General features: G+C 34.8%; 1 protein-coding gene across 1 annotated transcript; it reads left to right on the top strand.

Moving 5' to 3' along the window:
- Positions 1-1,282: 1,282 nt before the first annotated feature.
- Positions 1,283-10,686, top strand: LOC113780956 (probable monogalactosyldiacylglycerol synthase, chloroplastic). Its single transcript, XM_027326748.1, has 8 exons — positions 1,283-2,129; positions 2,274-2,446; positions 3,318-3,479; positions 3,551-3,692; positions 7,630-7,854; positions 8,191-8,253; positions 8,383-8,457; positions 10,241-10,686. Exons 1-8 carry the CDS (start codon positions 1,617-1,619, stop codon positions 10,466-10,468), a joined length of 1,581 nt encoding a protein of 526 aa, XP_027182549.1. The 5' UTR covers positions 1,283-1,616; the 3' UTR covers positions 10,469-10,686.
- The last annotated feature ends 4,984 nt before the right edge of the window (positions 10,687-15,670 follow it).

The raw sequence follows: 15,670 nt of genomic DNA on the forward strand, positions 1-15,670 counted from the left end.
ATATTATCCACCCTCTAAATTGAGGAAACTTTTGTCTACAAAATTTAAAAATTTTCAGACAACTACACCTGTTATCCTATGCCCTAAGGGCACATATTAATTCGGGATATTTTAGATTACAATAAGGGAACATTTTCAGCTTATTTTAGATTATAAGAAGGGAACATTACTCCTTTATTTTTTAATGCTTTTGATTACTCATTGTATTGGAATTTGCCAAAAAATAAAAATAAAATCATTTTTTTTGGTTTTTATGCACCACGTAAGTGTTGTTAATTATTTTGTACAACTAATGCATTATATAGTCGAATTTGTACACTTTCTAGTGATTCACTTTGCTACACTAAAAGATAAGACCTAATAATTAGACAACGGTTGAACCGGTTGAATTGGATATTGGGTGGGCGTTACTCTAAGCATGTGCTAAAAATTTGAATGTCTGTTAATCGATCAAACTCAAAAAAACAAAACTCACTTGCAAAAAATAAAACAAAACTCAGGTAATAGGTGCATTTTTTTTTTTAAAAAAAAGGTGTCTCATACCACTTCTTGATTTATTGCTTTCTCTTTTCCTCAAAATTCTCAATATTTGTGGACAGGTCAAAATTCTTGATTCGACATTTTAAATTTATTAAAATTCATCACGTGTAGGTCATGTGACGATTTCATACAAAACTTCAAAAAGTAATTTTGGAATTGAATTGGTAAATTCTATTTTCTATGAAAGACGTAACATATCATCATTATAAAAGTGAGAGACTAATCCTTGTTTAACACTGAATTTTTAAAAAAAATTTGCTACAAAAAAAAGTGATAAAACTAATTTTTTTTTTTTGTCGATACGATAAATTATTTTATACTAGAGAGGAGGGAGAGGAACTGAAAAAGTCCAAAAATAACTCGGAGGGAATTGAATCGCCACCAGACTAGACGGGTACACTACACATCCGTCTGAATTTTTTAAACATAGCCACTTTAACGCGACAAATTAGTGGGAGGCAAAGAACCGCCAAACTTTAATACATTGGTGATGGCCACCGCCTAAAGGCCGTTCACTTATTAGTCAAACACATACAAAACGCATTTCAGTATGCTACGAGTTATAATCCAATTTGCTAACGATTTTCTATACCATTTATAATGATTAGAAGACTAACAATTCTAAGTTATTACCGACGGCGACCACCCTAGCGTTACCGACCACCCTAGCGAGCCAAAGACAGTAGTGTTTTTGTTTAGAAGGGAAATCGCAGGCGTTTATCACATGCCAGTCTCCGAATATTACAATGAGAATTTTCATAGATTCGAATCCCTCCAAATATCAAACTCCTCCCACTAAATCCACTCTCTGTGGCTCCCAATTCCCTTCTCTTTCTGTCTTGCTTTCATACAGTCCCCAGAAGTCTCTCCTTCTCTCAGCCATAATCTCAAGCACTTGTTGTACTTCACTGCCTTTTGTTTTTCCCTACTACTTGTCCCTGTCTTCTTCCTCTTCTCTTGTTTTCTACTGAAAGAACCAAACTTTTTGCTATATGAAGAAAAACCCACAATTTTTTTTTTCACATGACTAAAGACCCTTATGGATTGATTGAGATTTCAGAATAGCAAAAGAAGCTATGCAGCCTTCATCTGTTTCTCAAGAACCCATTAATTTGTGGAACTCTGCATCCCAATTGGGTTCTTTTTTACTTGATAATTCTGTTAAGTTCAATGGGAATTTCAATTATGAGGGCTACTCCTCATTATTGTCCAACAGTTTGCGTTTTGATGGCTTAGTTAGTTCATTTTCTCAAAAGAAGCCAAATACTGTTGCTTCATTGAGTTTGAGTACTAAAGGTGCTGCCTTTAGGATTAGGAGAGTTTTGAATCAGTTTAATAGGTTCATTAAGTTTAATTGTGAGAAAATCCCACTTGGGTTTGCCTCATTAGGGTCTAATTATGGGGAAAGCAATGGCTTTAGGGAGGATGACAATGGAGTTTGTGTGAGTGAGGGAGTGCCTGTTAATGGTGTTGAATCAGAAAATCCTAAAAAAGTACTAATTTTGATGAGTGACACCGGTGGTGGTCACAGGGCGTCTGCTGAGGCTATTAAGGCTGCCTTTAATGAAGAATTTGGGGATGATTATCAGGTTAGCTTTCTGAAGTTAATGATAGATATATTTCTTTTATTATTGATGATCAATTGCTGTAAATTGATTCTGCAAAGGGATTACTTGTTGGATGGGTGTGTTTACGTGTTGATTGTGGTATGTTTTAAAGAGTGTGTGTTGCAGGTGTATATTACTGATTTATGGACTGATCATACGCCTTGGCCTTTCAACCAACTGCCAAGGAGTTATAACTTCTTGGTGAAACATGGACCTTTGTGGAAAATGACATATTATGCTTCTGCCCCACGTGTGGTTCATCAATCCAACTTTGCTGCAACATCAACTTTTATAGCTCGGTGAGACTTATTCCTTGCTGTAGTTATTTTCTCCCATTGTTGCATTTCTGCAACCAATGTGAAACTGTTTGTTTCAGTTGCTATAAGGACCTAGGAGTTTGTTGATAATAACATGGAAAGAAAGCATATGCATGCCTGTACTTGCTTTTTTAATGTTTATGAAACATCTAATTTTCTGTGCCATACTTGTTATGACGTAACAGGTTTTCCTCGCCTATGAATTGACTGAATGAATAAACTGTCATGTTGCTACTTAAGCACCTTATGTTTGGACTGATACTTGGACCTATATACTAGGTTATTTCTTGTAGGCTACTTGATTGAATGAGGTTTTGTACCTTTGGAAATTGGAACCTTTATTTTGCTGTCTCTGGGCTTTTGTAAGCTGAGATTGGATAGTAAGTGTTTGCTATGGTGCTAGAATTGTTTTGCATCTTAGTGTTGCAGCACTGCACCTCCACAGCATGAAACAAATTAGTTCTTACTTCTTAGTACTCACCTTTTTTTTGGCTAATAAATGAGAAGGTAGCTAAGGTCCTCCGCACCATTTTTTGTCTACTTAGATCCGATCGGACCTATGTGGTGGCAGAACCTTAGGACCCTCTGAGGGTGGTGTGGTTATAATGAAGCCACACTTGGAACTTATAGATCTTCTTTGCTTGATTGTCTGATCCTGATGGATGAATTTCACAGCAATCACTTATGTATCGAGATTTCTGCTAATCAATACGATAAAACAGAAAAGAGAAATAGAGGAAAGATGTTTCTTTCTTCTTTTCTGGCTTTTCGGTTCGTGCTCAATTTTTTTCAAATTGGTGCTTTAAAGGTAAATGATATAGTGTCTCATGCTGCTCCTGTTTCACTGGTTCAGGGAGGTTGCTAAAGGTTTAATGAAGTACCAACCAGATATTATTATTAGTGTACATCCCTTGATGCAGCATGTCCCACTCCGTATATTGAGAGCAAAGGGTCTTCTGGAGAAGATTGTATTTACCACTGTGGTGACAGATTTGTGCACGTGTCATCCCACATGGTAAGAATTGTGGGCATTTTGCAAACTGTCCTATTTTCCTACAGGTTTGATGATTTGTCTTTAATGACTAGGTTTCACAAGCTTGTAACAAGATGCTACTCTCCATCTGACGAGGTGGCAAAACGAGCGGTAAAAGCTGGATTGAAGCCCTCCCAAATTAAGGTTTATGGCCTTCCAGTCCGACCTTCCTTTGTCAAGCCTGTTCGTCCTAAGGTTGGTAGATTTTCCTGGGAGATAGGAATCAACTTTTTCAATTTTTTTGAGCTGTTACAATTGATTTCCTTTTAAATCCCATATATATGCCGTATGGTGCTGCACCTGGTGTTATATATTTTTTCAATCATCTAAGAAGCAAGAAGTGATGCCCAAAATTATGAAAAGTGCAAATTAGATGGTAACATGTTCCTCCTTTAATGGTTCAAGTGTTCCGTTAAGAAGATATATGCATTTTTTGAACATGAATGTTGTAAGTTTGCATAAATGTTGTAAGCAGTGCCCAAAAAAAAGTGATGACTTTTTAGAGATGGCATATTTTTCTTTTTTGTTTTGTTGGGTTGATGTGGTTGAAATTATTAACTGCATAAGGAGGGCATATTGTTGGAAACTCTCAAATTACATTCAAGTGTAATTTTAGTACCCTTTTAAACCCATATTTGGGTAATATTGTTGCAGTATATGTTTGGGTAAGTTAGGTTGGGAGCTTTTGACCCAACTGTTGTCGCAGGGCTGATTTAGTACGTTAGGCTGATTTAGTACGTTAGGTAGGTTGGGTTATATGCATCAGGAGTTTGAAATTATGTTTTTTTCCTCGTCCAAGTCTTGTACGATCTGTGGTCTGATGCATTAAAATTGATTTAGAATGGAATTAATGGATGGAGGGTGTGTGGTACAACATTATACCTTTACTATGCTGCCTATTAGCCAAATGTGTCTTTCCTCTCTGCTCAATTTTTCCGTGGTCATGTTTCCAAATATTCTAGTCATAGGTGATTTAATTCTTCTTTCCTTTTTCATCCTTGGTAACAGCATAGCTGTTCCCTAGCCTTTCAGTAAACCTACCCTCAGCCAGTAATCAGACCATTTTTTTTTGCTGTAAAAGTTGCACTGCTGAAGTTTAGCGGCTTCACCAGATTGATATCGGAGCCCACTCAGCACTGTTTAATGTTGATAGATGCAGGAAGGAGCAAATGATCTTCAGGCCGTGTTTGATAACCCAATTCAGTACTTAAAGTTTATAAATTCAGATCTTAACATGTTTCGATGCATTCGATAATCAAAAATTGAACATTTGAATTACTTAAGTGGCACTGAATTTTCTAAGCAAAACTTGTTCACAAAGATAAGTGATAAGTTATTCACTTATCACTTAATGTGATATACACTCAAATATATCAAATTTAATATTTAACAATTCAATAACTTAATGACTTCAGACTTTAGGTTTCAAATTTTAGTATTCAGACTTCAGTTTTATCAAACGCATCCTCAGTATTTTGAGACGACTTGGAGTCTTTGAGAAATAATGATTTGTTAAAAGTTTGATGGATCAACTTTGCGGAGCTGAAATTTTAGGATTTTTAGCAAGAGGTGGTTGTGGTAGTACCATCCTTTTGAGGTCACTTCAAATTAAAGTTTACGTGCAAGACTAGATCTTATTGCTGGTTTTATATTACAGGTATACCTGCAGGATGTAGAATCACCACTAAGCATTCCATAAGAAGATATGAAATTTTTAATGAAGATATATGTTGCTGCACACCGTCATCAGTAGCTCTATAGATTTTGCAGAGTCAACAGCAGGAGAATTAAGTGTAATTTGAGTTTAAAAAATGGTCCAAGTTTAAATTCTTGATGATCCTGATTGAATAATAGCCTGAGGCAAAGATTTTTTTTGGAGGGGGGGGGGAGTGAGTGGAATTAATTGCCATGTTGGCTGTAGTTGGCCATTAAAAAGATGTGCCTGAGATGCTTGTAATTTGCAAAAGTGGCTTCAGAGCCAAGTTTGGCAGCAGAAAAGACCTTCTAGTGCTACTTTGTGGTGCAATAACTGCTACTTTGCTTTGTCAAATGCTTCAAGACTTTGTGCTTTAGTGAGCTTTGGTTTCACAGCCAAAAGAAATTGACTATGGGAGCCAGAAGTACCGATTGCTTTAGTTTTGGATGCCCCATAACTAGCCAAGCCAAAGTTTCTATAGAAGGGAATCAAGTGGAAACGCATCAGGCTATGAACATGTTTAAAAAGTTCTGTAGCTTTGTCAAGAGTTTCACATGCAAGGCTTGTGTCTTAAGCAGAATTTGGAGCTATAACCTTTTCTTAGTCCGTGTGCTCATATATGACTTTAAGACAGCTGTTATATCCAACTTATGCTTGTACCTCCCAGCTTTAAGTTGGACTTAGCTGTCTACATCCCCAATAAAGAGTTCCTAACAATGTTTAAAGTGCATTCTTGTTCAAGATGTTCAAACTTTGGGCCCAAATTTATTCCACCACATAAATGGTTCTATTGCTTTGAACGGTTAAATCATATTATTATTTATTAATAGAGGACTAAGGATGTCTGATGCATCTATATCTTGGCTCTGATTCATCAAATTCTGCGTGAGAGTTTTTCTTCTCTTTTTAACCTTGGATATAGTTTTTTGAATTTCTGATCAAAAAGCTGCCTGGCTTTGGTTTTTTATTTCAAATAGTTTTTATAGTTTCATATTTTGGTCCTTTGCTTCTTGATTTCTCGAGACATTTAGTTAGTAAATCCTTATAATTATGAATAAAGCACCACTTTCATGGAGCTAACATTATGCTGTGCTGAATTGTCATGATCTTGCAACTAGTAACCAATTAGAGCATTGTAACTTAACAGCTCCTTATCTTTGCTGTACGTGGACTTTTGACTTGAGATGGTGGTCTACCAGCATTATTACATGATATATTAATGTGTTGGTTAAAAATTTTGATCCAGGTAGGCCAAACGGCCATTGCTACACATATCGGAAAGTGTAGAATGTGGTTATTTTTAGTTAGTACTAATCTAGCCAGCAAGACACTTTTTAATAATCAGTACTCTGGAAGCTCATAACATTGGTCTTGATAAGATCGCATTCATGATTAAACATATAGATCAAATGAGATTGTTTGCTCATGTCAAAGACCATGCCTGAAGTCCCTGATATCCCATTTTTTCTTGAAAACTCCAGCAGAGAGTATTATTCAGTTATATTCTCCTTAAAATTAGGATAGTATGTTGCGCATGCATTGTCCTTTTCCGTATGATTTAGGGGTTTTTGGCATTTCAGTAGTTTGTATGTCTTTTAAGTCACTTGTAACTGAACAAGTGTGACTCAATTTCTGCTGGCTTTCTCCATTTCTGACTTGTCTAAATACATAGGCTACATTATATCATTTTAGCTATACTTCTTACTCTGGTTTATGGGAGTCTCAATGTAGTTTCAAAGAACAGATGGTATCTTTGTGTATCTAGCTTGAGCATTGTAAGGGAGTTCTGTTTTTCTCTGCTTGTTCCTCCTTTTATATGTTGTGGGCCCCCGAGCAGTGCAAACAGGCGTGATCTATGTTGTTGGTCCCTAGACTATGTTTATGACCATGCCTAGCTTAAGTTTTCATTCTTCTTTATGCTTGTACAGATTGGGATGTAGGACCAACTAGCAAAATCATGATCTACATGGAGAACCTTGGTCTAAATAATTCTCTTTCTCGACTATCATGTTGGTCATAGAAGACTCAAAGGAAAGGGATGCAAAGTTTGGGGCAAAAATAAAAGCTGGAAAACTTATTAAATTGGTCAACAAATTCAACTTTTAGCTGATGAGATACTTGCTTGAAAAAAGAATACAGAAAACTCAAGCAGAATACCTGGAAATGAATTATTGAAGCAAATGAAAATCCAGGTTATTGAAAATGATTGTACTACGTAGTTAAAAAAAAAAGAAAGAAAGAATGTCATTGTAGTAAAATATGTAGAATTACTGAGTCAATACCTAGGTGTTACCCAACAATATTATAAATAAAACCATATTAGTTTTCTGTGCATGCGTATGTGGAATTCCTTCTGGGTCATGAATCCATTTGTTTCATCAGAGCCCTGGCTTTAGTTGTCCATGTTAACTACTTTACTTTGTGTTAAATTTCTAGGTTGAGTTGAGGAGGGAGTTGGGGATGGACGAGTACCTTCCTGCTGTATTGCTGATGGGTGGTGGGGAAGGAATGGGTCCTATTGAGACTACTGCACGAGCTCTTGGTGATGCATTATATGATGAAAGGACTGGGGAGCCCATAGGTCAGGTCCTTGTAATATGTGGTCGCAATAAAAAGCTTGCCAGCAGATTGCTCGCCAATGATTGGAAGATTCCGTTCCAGGTATGCAATTCCTTGGAAATTTGGCAATAGCCTCAGCATGATTTCCTTTTTCTCTAAAGAAATGTGTGGGCCTGAATAGAAGCAGAATATTCTGTACAATGTCAAGCCTTTTATTCAGTTTTGCTGTTTTCTGCCACTTCCCTACTTTGCTAATTTGTGACGTGTTGTAGAACTATGAAAACAATTTTTTGACTATACACTTTTTTTCACTTTTACCTTTGGAATTTGGCACTACTTGATATTTTTGTCAGAAGAATGTGTGTTTGGGTCTAGGACTGCAGTTTTTGTATCTTCTTGCACAAGTAGATATGACTTACATGAGATGCTTCTTTTTAGGTTAAGGGTTTTGTCACGAAAATGGAGGAATGCATGGGCGCTTGTGATTGCATCATTACCAAGGTAAATCTCCCATTAACTGATTCCAAACCTTTTCTGCTCAGATAAAGACTGATGGTAAATTGCCTTGAAAAAAAAAAGGACTAATGGGAAATTTCCAATTATCCAACTTATTCCTTTGTTCTTCTATAGGCTGGCCCAGGAACTATTGCAGAATCTATGATTCGAGGCCTTCCTATAATTCTCAATGACTACATTGCTGGGCAGGTAATGTGTTGAACTCCTCTCACTTTTTCTTGTTTTAGGGAGAGTTTTCGCTGTTGATTATGATTGATGTCTTTTTGTAATCAGTTCATCTTCTTTTGTCCTCTCAACATGTTTGATTGTCTCTTTCTACCAAGAAGTTGGAGACAAAATTCTCTAATGGGAATTATTTCTAGATAATTTACTGGTAAAATAACAACCTGGAGTAATTTTTTATATATATTTTTTATGTAAATTATTATTTTTTTTATCTTTTAGAAATGCTAAAAGATCCCATTTCGTTCTCGTATAATGCAAGACTGTGGAAGAGATCTGGGTAAAAGATGCCGATATTTGAGCAAACCAACATAAGTAGATGATATGATGTGGTTTTATCTTCCGTTTGTTGCATTAGATGTTTGAGGAGGAGCAGATAGCTCAGATCGCTTCCTGTTATTTTTAGCCTCTTGATGTTACATAAAAGCATTAGGTTTTTCTGAAATCCTTGCCCTTCTTATGGTAATTAAAGGCATTGTGTGTTTTAGAAATCATTGAGTTTGTTTGGACGAGTTTATTTGGATGATTTGTTTGAAATAATTACTGTAGCACTTTTTGTGATGTGATGTATGTGAGATAAAAAGATGATTGGAAAGATAAAAAGGTGATTGGGATTTGTGAGGCAAATTATTATTTTTTCAAATATCTCAATCCAAACACGCTCATTGCCTCTTGTTGCATGCCGATCTTTTATGGTAATTTGGTTGAGTTTCAGTGGTTTGCCTGAGTTAGTTATTCAGACAAACATATTGTTTGAGTGGCAATATGGATTTATAGAACAGTGAAAGCTGGTAATCTCCCTCTCACCTGCCCTCACTCTTTGTTTCTCTTATAGTCTCTGTTTCTTTGTTGCTCAAATTGTACACGTTATGCATACACCTTTTTTTTTTTTTTTTTTTTTTTTATTAATACCTCTGTTGGTAAGCTTACGTACCCCTTCTATGATGTTTTCATGCTGGCCCTATGTTGATTAAGTTTTGCCATACCTCTAAAGGTTCTAATTTGATTTTGCAAAATATGGTCTACCTTCGCTACTGGAGGGAAGGTGGCACAGAAAACCCTTCGGTTTAACTGGAGACTTTCTTCCGGCTGTCTCATCTCTTTTTTTCTGTGTTCCCTTTTAATCCCCATTTCCTTCTCTATTTCTTTTAGAACGTTAATCTCAGATCGTCATTAACATCAACAGTGTAAGATGCTGATGGCTAGCCTAAGGTGTTTGCTGGGTCTCAGTGTCAGTTGTGCAATTCCATTTTAGTGCTTCCCAGAATATGAAGAGAAAATAATAAAGAAACAAGAGGCTAAATGCAATTGGCAATGCAGAAGTAGTGAAAGCAGACTGAAAATTATGACACCAGTTTAAAGATTTGCTAAGTTGTTTAGCGCGACATGGATGATTCGCTGAATAATACATTGCTGACTTCACCACAATCGGTCAACTTCAATCTCACTTCTTTCATTCTCCTTGACTGTGGGACTCGAGTCTCTCTTTTTTTTTTGTAAAACCATTCCTCTCTTCCTTGACGTCTATTCACACTGAATTAGAATGAAAATGGTGGATGGTATTGGCTATTCTAGCAAAAGAAATATCTAGCTTCTACACTCAAAGAGTAGCAAGACTATGCAATGATCTTGTAATATGTTTTATACCTATTTCACAATATTTTTGATGACTAATTGATGAAAATATTGGAGATTTACATATAAGCCCATGACCCCAAAAGTAACGCTGTCCCCATGTCTGTGATTGCAGGAAGCTGGAAATGTGCCATATGTTGTTGAAAATGGATGCGGGAAGTATTCAAAATCTCCAAAAGACATAGCTAGAATAGTTTCTCAATGGTTTGGTCCAAAGCAAGATGAGCTCAAAGCCATGTCACAGAATGCACTGAGACTGGCAAAGCCAGATGCTGTATTTAAGATTGTCCATGATCTACATGAGCTCGTCAGACACAGAATTTTTGTACCGCAATACTGTTAAACCTACTGACTAAATTTAAGTTTTGATTCATTTTACCAAAAAAGAAAAAAAAAAGTGCTGTTTTTACACAATAAACAATGCGTTGTCTTCCTCTAGAGAATCCCATATATTTTGCTGTGTGAGTATTTATGCTGATTAGAAAAGGGTAAGGATAGAAAGGAATATGACTACAAGACTTGTTCTTAGAGATGATTATTTTCCAAGGTTGCCTGTTGTTATGTTTCTGTTTTAGAAGAAGCAAATGCAAGCTGATATAGATGTCATCTCTGTGTCCATTGGTCTTTTGCTTGATCATGGTTCGATTTCCGCAATTGCCTTTTCCCACGCCTTTTCCGGTTAGATGACAGATCAAGAAATGGATATCCAATTTTCCAGTAAGTATCAAGGCACTGCCATGAATGAATCCTGTCATGCGATGAGCTTGAGTATTGACCTACTAAAAGTGGAGAATACCTAATATGCCTTGAAATGGAATGGCCCATGGAATAGACTAACAGCTATTATGGAGTTAAGCTGACCATTTTGTGATGGTTATACTTTAGCCTGGTATACTTTTTTAGATCAAGTCTTTCATTCTAACTATGATGTAGGTCTTACATGAAACTAACACACAATGAACGAGCGGAAAACAAAAGAAATTTATAATAGGGAGTCAAAGAGTGATTAAATTATGAAGGGACTTGGGGCCTATTTTGGCTCTGTCCAAGCTCACAATTTAGTACTTTATTATGCATTTAACATTATTTGTTTTTATAAATTAGTGATAAATTGCAAATTGTGTACATTATAACATATATAATCAAATTATGCATATTTAAATGAATTACTTTTTGGACCGAGCTTTAATATGATCGAATTTAGTAATGCCCAAACTTGGTCACGACTAAATTGGGTTTCATAGTAATGTTCAAGTTTTACTTAATTCAAAAATACATAAAGCTCGGACTCAAATTCTTTGGGCCAAGCTCAGATTAATCCAACCTATTAACAGTCCTAGATCGTAATGTGGATGGGATATCTTCCGACAATTTTAGATTGGCTAGCATAGGGGGTCTTATAAGGGACTTCTCAGGTACTTGGAAGGTGAGCTTTTCTAACAAAATAGGGATTGCTAGTAATTTTGGCAGCTGAGTTTTGGGCCATAGTGCTTGGATTGCAATTGCCTTGGACTCGGGGTTGGGCAAAATTTATCCTGGAATTTGACTCCTTTTTTTTTTGGGTACTGAGGGAGAGGTAAAGCCTCAAAACAGCAACAAAAAAATTTTTGACTCTTCAATGACCATAGAACTGGTTAAGAAAACTGATCAGAAGCGTCCCCACTATAACTTACTCCATAGGTGAGGCATTAGTTGGATATGCCTTGTGATGGCTCTCTTAAGCAGGCTTGGAGAGAAGGAAATTATTGTGCTAATGGAATGACAAAATTGGCTTGAGAAACGGGAGAGTGGCAAAAACAGTTTTCAATGCAATTGTTCATGAACAATGTAATAAATTTTTTTTGAACAAGTTGTAATTTAGAACAAACTATTTCTACAACTTTGTAACGGCTATATTATATTCAAATAGTATTCACATGAGCTTGTACACATCAGCTACATTAGAGTTAGTGGCGTGATTTAAGCTGTACATTTTCAAAATTCCACCTGCTTGCTAAATCTGGACAGCTGAATCTCACAACCACCCCCCTTTCCCTAGAGAAGCTGCATGGGATTGACTACATTTGCTATAGGAATAATTTCATAAACCTTCACTGAGGCATTTTTTAGGGTCATTGGTTTCCTGTAAAGTTTTAGAAATATTACATACCTTCTCTAATTCATATGTTTTTATAACATGTCAATCCAAGTGAGACTAAAAAACTAATTTCATGGGAGAGAAGATAATTTTATCCCCCAAATGCCCTTTTACTATCCTCAACATTAGTTTGTTTACATATCTAATTTTTGGCTTTAATTCAAATTGCCCCCAATAATTACAGGTGTATAGCAATTATACCAAGTGCTTTCGTATCCATATTAAGAAATTTTTAATGCTCAAATACATACTTTTTATTTCTTATGAAAAATTTTAATCGCCATAATTAGACATCATAAATGAAAAAGTTAACAACCTCATATCATACAATAAATGTCAACAACAATAAAAGTTAAATGATCGATAACAATGTTGCACTTTTAATCCTATTTATTATTGCCTCTTATCTTTTTTTATCCTTATTAACATTTCTCTTTATGCTCAAATGTATATTCTTATTGTTTCAAGGAGAATATATAATTATGTGAAATTATATAAGAAATTAAATATATGCATATAGTATAAAAGTTTTATTAATTTTCTATTTTTATTAGTATTGCTAGTTATTAGCATACTTTACTTTTTATTAACAATTAATGCTTCACCTAGAAATTAGTAATTTATTTTTTGAACAATAACTAAAAAATGATAAATTAATTGTTAAAAATGTTAAAATGACATAAATGACACTATATATTAGAGAAGAAGCTTATTCAAATCAAAAGTTTATTTGAACATATACACCTGAATATAAAATAAAATGCACTAGCAACGTAAAAAAAGGAAGAAGAAAAAAGATGAAAGAGAAAGAAGGAAAAGAAATATGAATGTTAAACTTATAAGAAAAAACACATATAGAGTGAAACTTAAAAGAAACATATATGAAAATGTCGGCATTTCTATCCAACATATAAGTGGAGAATCATTAGAAGGTTAATGGCGTTAGTCATCGTGAGGCATTCTTTTATTTTGTAAAAACATTAAGAAAATAGTTATCGACACCTATATATATTGGTGTAATCTGTAATTAATCCAAAATATATATCTCAATCAAAGTAGGGTGTAAGAGTCATTTCACTATTACTAATGTCAATAGTAGGCCCAATTGACTGATAGGAGAGGTATGTGATATTTTTTTAAAGTTGAGGGCGAGTAATAACATTGCCAAAAACCTTAGGGGAGAGTTCAAAAATTATTCCTTTACCATACCACCATCTTAGTTAGGAGCTCATTGGACTTTAATCTTGTGGGAGTAGTTTCTCCGCGTTTTGCACATTGCTAATGGGTCATTTGGCCCTCTTACCAAAAGCAAAAACTAAAAGTCAAACATGTGATTATTGGTAGCCGATTAACACACACCCCCCCCCCTCTTCCCCTCCTCCTCCTTCTGCTCCTTTCTTGGTGGATCAAAAGTTGTCCTATTTGTATTGTACTAATTGATTAATTGTATCCAAAAGTTGCAATTTAGCCCAAAGTCTCATTCTACAACCTATATACCAATCCATAATTTGGAGGAACCCCACCCCCACCCCCCGCCCTCGGGGTTTCCTGATTTTGGATTTAGACTTGTTAAGTTCTTATATTAGAAAAAAGAAAAAAGAAAAAGAAAAAGAAAACTTTGTTATGTTAGAACTGGGTATTTGACTAGGCGACCACGAAATTATTATATTCTCCACTAATCATTATTTTCCATTACCCTATTTTAATTGGGATACCAAAAACATAAATGAACGTAGAGATGCCAGCGGATCAAACTCTTAAAAATCCATCATATCAAATCCTAACCTGTATATTTAAATCTTTTACAAAAATCTATCATTCAATCCTATGACTTTTAATTCTCATTACTAAATCCTTTCGTTTTGGGTTCGGATTACCTGTCAGGTACTCTCTATCTGCTAATATGAATAATTAAAAAAAAGGAATTAATTTTTATTAAACTAAAATCAATACACATCATGTTAAACTAACACACTACATTGAATTTTAAACTTGACCAGAGCTATAAAGAAATTCAGCATTTTTATGAAGGGTGAATTTACCAATCCTCTAAAAGATGATTTAAACAGCTATCTACAAGAATTGTAAATAGAACATGATAAATAACAGTTTACAAGACAAACATGTGTATCAACTAAATACAAATTAAAGAGAATAAGCAAGTTCTATAGACATACCAATTCCTTAGTACATACATACATACATATGTGTATATGTGTGTGTATGTGTATTATTGGTTTTTTGGGATTCTCTTATTAGGGAGAGGGTGGACTGGGTGATTTGGAAAAAGGGAGTATAAGTGAGAGATCTCGGGTTCGAACACTCTCGCTTATACTAAAAAAAAAAAAAAACTCTTGTCTAATCAGATTAACCACCATTCATCAATATCAAACCCTAATACCAAACTCTAATAGATTATTTATGTGTAGTCTAACCTGATTAACCATCAGGTCGAATACCCACGGAGACCGAGTTTTACCCTACTCATTGCCATCTATGAATAACCATGTTCAAAATCAAATGAATGACAATTGTATTCAAGATGCAATCCAATTTTAACCCCTTGCCTTGATAATTTAAAAAATGTTACTATATTTCCCATGTGCGTGTGTATATATATATATATATTTCCCATGTGTGTGTATATATATTGTGTAAATGAGAGATCTTGAACGCAGGATCTCCTATAGTTTCCATGCATATAGCTTGGAATGCAATGTAGTTCTAATCCTAGATACATAAACACTTGTTAAGTTATTTACGATTTTAGTATAAAATTTTGGAAAAAATTTGAAAAAGGGGATAGAAAAATTGAAAATTCATAAACAGGGTATACGTTTTTAAAAATTTAAAAATAGAGTATGAGACACAATTCATGAATTAAAATAATTAATTTTTTATCATTAAATGACCAAATTACCCCCCACAAATGTGCACTTTTTAAAAATAAAAACATGTACCTTACCAAATGAAAATGTATATCTTGGTAAATATAGATATACATCCAAATGTGCACATTTAAATTGATATATGTGCACATACATATATATATATATGCTCGAATGTGCATATTTCGTGTTTGTGCACACAGAAGTGCTAATCGTGTATGTAAGGGCAAATTCATAATTTTGACTACAACAAAAATACTTTTATAAATTATGAACAATGGTCCATACCCAGTCACAATTTTCTTAAAAGTTGAACACGGTTATAAATTTCTACTTTTCCTGTCTTCCCCATTCCGGTTTCCAAAATAAACCGAAGCTCTAAAGCTATAAATAAATTTTTTTTTGGGTGTGTAGTTTTGTCTTAAACTCCACTAATTAAGTTATTAGTACTCCTACTCAGATTATTACTCCAAAATTGCTCACAAGGGAACTGTAGGCGAAAGCAGGAATCCTAACCGAA

Source organism: Coffea eugenioides, chromosome 8 (genome assembly GCF_003713205.1).
Source record: "Coffea eugenioides isolate CCC68of chromosome 8, Ceug_1.0, whole genome shotgun sequence".
Classification (NCBI taxonomy): domain Eukaryota; kingdom Viridiplantae; phylum Streptophyta; class Magnoliopsida; order Gentianales; family Rubiaceae; genus Coffea; species Coffea eugenioides.

Coding starts and splice junctions, on each gene's coding strand:
- LOC113780956 (XM_027326748.1), top strand. CDS start 1,617: ATGCAGCCTTCATCTGTTTCTCAAGAACCCATTAATTTGTGGAACTCT. Junction 3,480..3,550: donor TGCACGTGTCATCCCACATG/GTAAGAATTGTG, acceptor TTTAATGACTAG/GTTTCACAAGCTTGTAACAA. Junction 3,693..7,629: donor TCAAGCCTGTTCGTCCTAAG/GTTGGTAGATTT, acceptor TTAAATTTCTAG/GTTGAGTTGAGGAGGGAGTT.